At 45.8% G+C, this 8,848-nt stretch overlaps 1 protein-coding gene across 1 annotated transcript in view; it reads left to right on the forward strand.

Moving 5' to 3' along the window:
• Window positions 1–3,335: 3,335 nt before the first annotated feature.
• LOC123834426 (splicing factor, proline- and glutamine-rich) overlaps window positions 3,336–8,848 on the forward strand; it is a 7,526-nt gene continuing 2,013 nt past the window's right edge. Inside the window, 2 exon segments of the mRNA XM_064577277.1 lie at window positions 3,336–3,429; window positions 8,225–8,339. Of these exon segments, the coding sequence (XP_064433347.1) occupies window positions 3,336–3,429; window positions 8,225–8,339 (209 nt within the window).

The following is an 8,848-nucleotide window of genomic DNA, read 5'->3' on the forward strand; positions in this document are numbered from 1 at the left end:
CTAAACCAAGACCACGGAAGACACCACCTTGGTGAATGCCAGCCCTAGGTATGCTGATTTCTATTTCCTTAAAGTTTCATTTTGAGATTGATGGAATCAATTTGTAGGTAAGCTTTCGGAGAGGCTACTGTATGGTGGTAGAAGTTCAGCCACCATCATGGGTCATCTCCCTGCTATACCCAGGCAAACTGACCTCATTTGACACACATCCCAAGATGTTAACATGTTAATGTATTAATATGACATATGTGAATTCATGATTGCTTCTGGTTTTCTACATGTCTACTCAGTATTGTTCCACCACTTTAGTTTATGATGAGCTCATCCATGTACCTGGAGCCTACCACACACTCATCACTGTGTCAACTGCCACGATAATACATTCTAGACTGTCCTCTGAGAGTGGTACTCCAATGGAGCATCACCTATAGCACTCAGGTGAAAACAAAGAATTAAGTTCTAAGTTTCCTATCCCTGTCTTTGAAGGCAAAGGTTTGTTCAAGGACTAGTGAGAGTAGTTAAGAAAGATGTAAAGGAGGGGTGTATGAGCTTGAAGGATCCCTGGTCTTAAATCCAAAAACATTGAGAGGTGTGTGGGCGGGTGCTGGGAGGCAGGAAAACAAAACTGAGTTAAACCACAAGTGGCTGAATATATCTCTCTAGCTATTGTTGCCATTGGCAAATCCTGCCAACTCTATCTTTAAAATCCCAAATCTAGCTTTTGCTCTCCATTTGCACCACCAGCATCTTGGTCCAAGTCACTGCCATGGTGGCCAGGTTTTTAGTAGCTTCCTGCTGGCTTTCTGTGAATTCACCTCTGTCCCTACACTTTGTACACATGCATAGATCTGACTTTGCCCTGCTTAGCTCTTTGGTGGCTTTTCATCACATGGAAATCAAACCAGAGTCCTTCCAATGGCCCAGGCCTTCCATGATCTGCCAATTTCCAAGCACATAGGTTTTCTTGGGGTTCCTCAAACACCCCCAGCTCATCTTCTCCAGGCCTCTGGAGTTGATGGTCCTGTGCTTGGAACAATCTCCCCTCTTAGCTCATATGACCTTCCTTATCTCATCATTGAGGTCTCCACTGAAATACCACTTCTTCCTAGAAGTCTTCCTCCACTACCCTGTCTGATCACTCTCTAAGCCTCTCCCAGCCTCATCTCTTCCTCACATTTGTCATCACCTGAGACCACAGATGAATGCTTTGTCCTCTCTGCCATCTGCTCTGAGTCTAGATGCCTGGCTCATGGCAGATGGCTCATAAATATTTGGTGAATAAATGAATGCATCTAGCTCTACTCCACTAGACTTCCAAAGGGGCTCAGTTCCCTGCCAACAGCAGCAGGGCTGTGTTCTCTCCTGATAAAACATCTTAAAGCTGTATTGTGTGCAGAAAGCCCTCGGGACGTAGAGGCCCCTTACAGAATGGAGTGTGAAGTGTCTCTATGGAGTGCTCACTGTGAGAACACTTCAGGTTCCCTCTCTTTTGCCTGCAGAGCTGCTATGAGTCAGTCACACCGAGGGATAGAAACCGCTGCCAGAGCGTTTTGCCTGCCCCTCTTGGTATGCTTGCTCAGCACCGGGCAGGACCTCTCTGTTCTTTTATAAAAGGAGCGCCTGTGTTCTGAAGCCTCTTATGTGAAGTTTCTGAAAAGGTTTGCTTACCTTACTTACTAATTAAAGGCAAGTCACATTTTTCCCCTCCCTGGGCTCTGTAGTCATACCACCGATGGCCACTTGATAGTCACATCCAGGTCGGGTTACACAGCTGCCCGCGATAATGCTGTTTGCTGGGATGATTGAGTCGACAAGGCTGAGTGACCTGGTGGAAGTATTTCCCGATTGGAAGAACCTGTTGGCAGCCTGCTTACCATCACGCTTGCTCTTATAATGAAAAAGGAAAATATTTCTGCTTTTAATGATGGCGGCCCCAGAAATGGTGAGTAAAGTGGGTGGGGGAGAGACGATGCTTCTGAAAGAGGATTTCGCAACATTTCTCAGTGTTGTGAAACCGACCGACAACCGCCTTTTTGGGAAGGGACTTCCATGCCTGCCTAGGTTCAAGGTTTCAGAAAGCATTTTACCACTTGTTCTTATTCTGATCATAAATATTTAAGCTGCGTAATTTGCCACATGCTGATAGTACGTGGCAAGTATCAGCAAGAATCAAAAGCAAAAATGCTGGATGTGAATTTACTAGTTTTCTAAGATACTTTTCAGAGCCACTTTTGAGACGGGAATGAAATAAATATTTTTAGTGCATAACTCTCGCTTCAATTTTCCTAAGACCATGCGAAGCAGCGTGAAGACAGAGTTTGCGTTAAATGGCTTAATAGTTTCTTGTTGAATCTCAAACATCACAACCAGTAAACAGAAATTGAAAATGGGTGATTTAAGAATCTATGTTTCTATGCCTGTTGGAACCTCCTTTGAGGAAGCAGGTTCCCAGAGAACTCATGCCTGACTGATACCTGGGAGGGTGAGTTGGGATTTAGTTGGGAACATTCCGCCATTTCCTTGCTCACTCCGCCCCTCTTAGAGTTACGGGAATGATTTCCAGAGGCTTCTGACCTCTCTGGCTTTGCGATAGGTGGAATTCTTTCGGAGGAAACAGAGCCCCAGTGTAGCTGGTGCAAGCCAGCGGTCCCCAGCTGCTCCTCCCTTTGCTGTGTGGGGGATTGGGCACCCAGAGGGCATGGATACTTTCATCCTTAACTAGGTCATGCCCGCGAGAGCCAGGGAAGGGCTGTGTTTACGGAAAACTACAAATACTGTGGGTGAGTGTCCCCTCCATGGTGCCATCTACATTTTTTGGGTGTGGACATTGTGTGAGTATAAAAAACTTCTTATGGTTATGATAGGTGTCCCGCATGTGTAGGCAAAGGGTTGAGTTTCCGTGGGACAAAGAACAATGACAAAAAAGAGAAGGAAGGTGCTTTGAAAGTGATTTATCTTCTGAAAAATAAAGGTGCAGTAATTTCTAAATCATAAAAGGGCATATCTCTAAAGATTGCTAGTCAACTGATTTTAAGATTGGTAGGAATACACAGTGAGAAAGTCATTATTTTAGCAGAATTCAGTTCATAGTTTTTCGTTAACTCTGGAAGTTTCTCTGTTACCTGCTGTGGCTCAGAAAAAAAAATGCGTTCTCGCTGGACACATAGTTTTGATTAATGGGTACTGAATGTGCTTTATGTGGATTGTTGGATTTCAAAGATTTAACATGACAAAGATGTATTTGACACTAAAACCGTAAATAAGGGAGCAAACGCTTTCTGTTCTTCCTGGTGAAGGAGGTGGAGCCAAACCTCGGAGGTCCTGAAATAGTCACCATGGGGGAGAATGACCCACCCCCCGCGGAGGCCCCCTTCTCCTTCAGATCACTTTTTGGACTTGACGATTTGAAAATAAGTCCTGTTGCACCAGGTAGGTGGAACCAGGTGTGATTTCTGGGGAAGTGTCCCCAGAGTGTCCCTCTGGGGACATACTCACCAGGATTTCTCACACCCACAAGCTGGATGCTTGCGCTTCCTTGGGTTTATAGAACCCCGGAGAGGGGGGCATTAGAGAGGGCCATCACCTTGTTCAGCCCCTTGCCAAATCCCGGAGACAGAAGTTTGCATTCTCTGAATGGAGGTTTTCAGAAATTGAGGCTCCCATTGCCCCTGGGAGTGAGGGGTCAGGTCCTGCCAGAAGATCTCCAAGCCCCCCAGAAAGTCCTGAGAACCAATGCTCATCAGCTCTTCTGGGAAACTTAGAGTAAGCTGGGCATTGCTGAAGGTATTTGATGCCTAGAATAAAATCCAACAGCAGGAGACAAGAGCTGCTCTGAGCAACAAGGAGAGTTGGTTTTGTAAATAGGTCTCAAATGCAGGACTTGGAACAGTGAGCTGGAATGCTGACCTCTGGGGCCAGCACGGGGGACGTGTGGGGGCTCTGGCTGAGGTTCCAGAAAGCATGGAGTGGGGGCTGCCCTAATGATTCCTTTTAAACCCTCTGGACAATTGAGATTGGGGGGTGGTGGAGAATATGGGAGGTGGGAGGACAGGTTTCAAGTAAAGGCAAGGATACACAATTTAAAAATACAACTCAAAAAAGGAACATAAATATACATTTAAAAAATACCCTGCTATCACCTGACCCCCAAGATTTACCTGGTTTTTATGTTTACCTTCATTCTCTTCCTGTCCTTGCCCATAAGTATGCATTCAAGCACAGTGTAGGTATAGACAGGTGTTTTCCCATGTGCTGCTTGGTTTTTATACATGCTTTTGTTTATAACATCACAACATTCCATCAAGTAGATGTGTAATTTACATAGTTTTTAAAATCCTCATTTGACATAGAATTGTTTCTAATATTTTTATAGTACAAATAATATGAGCATGAATAACACTATACATATTCACCTCTGCTAATTTTGCTTATTTCTTCATGATTAATTCCTAGCAGTGGGAATTTAGTAGTGCTTTAAATAAATAAGCAATGTATTGTTCATTATAACAATTTAGAAAACACAGTTAATCAAAAAGATTTTTAAAAATTACCCACAATTTTACCATTACTCAAGAGATAACCCTATTTGTGCTTTAGTATTGGATTTCTTGCCTTTTTCTGATCTACATACCTGTATTTTCATTTGGAAGTGGCATATTCTATTTTGAAGCTTTTTTTTTCCCCCCCCAAATGAAACAATATCATGTTCTTCTTTCCATGGCATTAAATAATTAAATATTCTTTAGGGGTTGGAAAACTATGGCTCATGGACAAAATGTGGCCCACTACTTGGTTTTATAAATAAAGTTTTATTGGAACACAGACATATCCATTTATTCACCTATTGTCTATGGCTGCCTTCATGCCATAGTAGAGTTGAGCAGTTGCAACAGAGACTATATGGCTCATAAAGTTTAAAATATTTACTAACTGGTCCTTTATAGAGGAGGTTTGCCAACTCCCTTTCCCTATCATGGAACTAACTCTATACATGTGTTCTATCACCAGTTTCTTCTGATGGGCGTTCAGGCTGTTTCCCATGCATCAGTATTACATTTGCCACCTCTCTAAGTGTCCACATAGGTAGAAATTTATGTACATCAATGATGACATCTTAAGATAAATTCCTGAAAGTGGTTTTACTAGGTCAAAAATTCCATCCATTTAAATTCTGGTTCGTATTTCCAATTTGACTCTCAAAAAGTTTATACAATGTCTACTCCTCTTGACTATAAGCAGAGGTCCATTTCCTTTCACTTTGGATTGCAGTGGGGATGCTACCACAGCAATGCTACCACTGTGAGGTTGATATGTAGTTACATTTGATTTGCAGTTTTTCAAATTTCCAGAGAGGTTGAAGGTTTTTTCGTGCTGGTTAATCATTTGCATTTCTTTTTTGGGAAGCTGCTATGCATTTTGCTTTTTATTCCAGGCATGCTCGCAAAGACAGAACAAGGAGGGGGAGCGGGGCCATGGTAGCGCCCACAGGGCACCACGGCAGATGAGCTGTAAAGAGGCAAATGTGAACGATACAAAGGTTCTAATTGAGCAGCAATCTTGGAATCTATAATTAGGATGAATTTCCTAAATCTAACTCTTAGACACAAAGCAACTGGAATGATAAGAGGTCATTCTTGGGGTTCCTGCTGATTTTTAAAGTGTAAGTGGAGTGTGGGCTCTCAGTAAGGGGGAGTTATTAATTTGGTGCAGGCTTCTGGGGGTGGGGAAGGCTGGAAAGAAGAGTCTGCTCTGTAAACTCAAGACCACGAATTGGTTGCCCTGGAAGGAATTGGTCTCCCATGCTGAGATAAAACAACCTCCATTATCATGATGTCATTCATCCATTCAATTGACTGATACAGTTGACCCTTGAACAACACAGGGGTGAGGGTAGGTTGCTGACTCCCCACCTAGTCAAAAATCTACCTATAACTTTTGGCTCCCCCAGAACTTAACTACTAATAGCCTACTATTGACCAGAAGCCTTCCTGATCACATAAACACTCACTTAACAAGTATCTTGTGTGTTACATGTATTATACACTGTGCTCTTACAATAAAGTCAGCTAGAGAAAAGAATGTGTTATCAGAAAAATCTTAAGGAAGAGAAAATACATTTGAGGTATGGTACCATAAAAGATCCATGTGTAAGCGGACCCGCATGGTTCAAACCTGCGTTGTTCAAGGGTCAGCTGTATTTGTCAAGGACTGCTGCACACCAGGTGTTGGTCTAGGCTCTGAGAACACGGCTGTGGAGCAAATTGCCTGCTCAGTGTGGCCAAGACAAAGACCTTGCCCTCTGCCTCCCCCTCCTCATTCTGCATCCTTCAGGCCACGGACTGTGTGCCTTTCCTTATTCTCCTTAACTTCTTCCTTCTTCCCTCTTCCTTGTTCCTTCTCTTACTCTTCTCTTCTTCTCTCCTCCTCTCCCACCTTCCCCCCCACCCCATTTTTGTCTTCAAATTCTTTCTTTTTTAAGGAGCCCTGAATGATATTGGCCATTTTATAAGCACAGGCTTTATTGCCGGAGGGTGAAGCTGTGGGTTTCCAAGGACAGGCAGGGGGAGATCTCGGAATGCTTTCCATGGGGGCCCTCTCAGCTCAACATCTCTAAGCCTAGGGTGCGAGAGGAAGGGACGTTGTGTCCTGAGTAACCGTGTGCTGTGAAGAAGGCTGTCTCCCCTTCCTACACTCCCACCTTCCCCAGTGTAAGTGGGGACAAGTCTGGCATAGGTGTGTTTTCAGGATTGATGAGATAATTTGCATGAAGGGGCCTGTTCTTCTTGGAGTAAAGGTGCTGGTGGAAATTCTCCTGGTTGCCCAGAGACGCTTGTACTTTGGGGCATCATAACGTTTATACAGCGCATCCTCTTTCTCATCCAATCTGCCTGGTTCTTTCGGCAAGAACTGGGACAGGTCTGGGGTTTACCCTACTTGCAACCTAACAAACCAGCCTGCGCAGTTTGCTGGATGCTGGCAGAAGACAGGAGACTCCCGGGTCAGACACGGAGGACGTTGTTACTCATGCAACGAGCAGCACATGCGTCCTGCTCGAGTCCGTTACCCATGCCCGCCAAGCCCCATGGAGGTGATATGGAACAGCCCAGGGATACACTGCATGCCCAGGGGGTCTGCATCCCACGAAGGAACCCAGAACCAAGGCAACTCAAATCTTTTATAATGGATTGCAAGCAGACCTGCACACACTTTGTCCCAAAGGAAAACATTGTATTTGTTAAGCCAGATGCTAGGTAAACCTGCTCCTTTGCTCTGGAGAGAGACATCATCTCTATCTTCTCGGGCTGCTTGCTCTGCCAGCATCCTCAGGGAGACGGCCTGGGACAAGGCTATTGGTGTCCCCAAGCACCAGACTCGCGGAGAACGGGCTGCTACATCATCCGGTGACCCCCTCAGAGGCCCCAGCCCTCCCTCTCCTCAGAGTACCCTGTTTGGGTTTTACGAGTCACCGCCCTCTCTGGGGAAGCATTTCTGGGGACCTGGGCTCCGCTTCCCTCCTCTACCAGTTTCCTAGGGCGGCCGAGACAGATGACGACAAACTAAGTGGCTTAGAACAACACAAGTCTATTGTCTCATGGTTCTGGAGACCAGAAGGCTGAAGCCCAGGTGCCGGCAGGGCTGTGTTCTCGCTAAAACCTGCGGGGAACCCTTCCTCGCCTCTCCCCAGCTTCTGGTGTTTGCTGATAATCTTTGGGGTTCCTTGGCTTGTAGGTTCATCACTCCCATCTCTGCCTGCATCTTCACATGGTGTCCTGTGTCTCTTCACACCATTCCCTTCTGTGCATGTCTGTCTCTGGCTTCAACTGTCTCCTTTTTAAAGGACACCAGTCAGATGAGATTAGACCCACACGGTGGCTTTGTTTTAACTTGATGGCCCCTGTAAAAACCCCATTTCCAAATAAGATGATATTCTGGGGTCCAAACTTCAACATACTGAGGGGCGGGGCGGGACACAATTCGGTCAGTAACACCATCCCCTAAGCGGGGATGGACACAAGTGGGCTGGGGGCGGAGAGCATGGGGCTGAGCCTCTGGAGCATGTGTCCCCGGATAGGTGGCCTTTGGTCTAACCACGGCGACTTTCTTTGGGCCAGAACATTCTCTGCTTTGAGGGGAGTGGGGATGGGTAGCTCAATTTTAAGTTTTATTTTATTCAAATCCGCTGCTCTGTGGCTTTTTGCTCTTCCCCCACCTTTTCGGTTTTCAGACGCGGATGCGGTTGCAGCACAGATACTGTCCCTGCTCCCACTGAAGTTCTTTCCCATCATTGTCATTGGGATCATTGCCTTGATATTAGCATTGGCCATCGGGCTGGGCAGTGAGTACGATTCATTATTTAGTGGGCTCTCGAATGCCTGTCCAGCCGTTTAAACTTTGATGAGCCCCCCGCTCACACCGGCGGGGTGCTGCCACCCAGCCTTAATTACTGGAGGCAAACGTCTTTTGGGCTTGCTGACTTTGAGTTTTCTTTGCCTGCATGAATGTAGGGCCAGCCTGGGGCCCAGGAGGGGCTGCTGGCCATGCTCGGGGCTTTGTCACCAAGGAACCTGCCCAGTTAGAAGTATCGAAAGGCAGCTGATGAAATAGGATTCTGCGGGAGGGAAGGGGTGAGGGGCCGGGAGGAGAAGACAAGGAGGCCATTCATGCAAGGCCAAGCATACCTGCTATTTTTAAAAGAAGGTTCATGTGGCTTTTGAGAAAGTGAGTCATTTGGATGGGCTCTAATAGGGAACAATATCTCTTCTTCTCTTTCAAATAATTGGCCCACCTGCTCAGCTGTGTGGTCCCTGGTCCCTTCTCTTCTTGCCCAGGGTCAGAGACAATAGGAGGT

The sequence above is a fragment of the Mirounga angustirostris genome, unplaced genomic scaffold (genome assembly GCF_029215605.1).
Source record: "Mirounga angustirostris isolate CCGP_5_RB_7025 unplaced genomic scaffold, mMirAng1.0.hap1 SCAF_1, whole genome shotgun sequence".
Taxonomy (NCBI): domain Eukaryota; kingdom Metazoa; phylum Chordata; class Mammalia; order Carnivora; family Phocidae; genus Mirounga; species Mirounga angustirostris.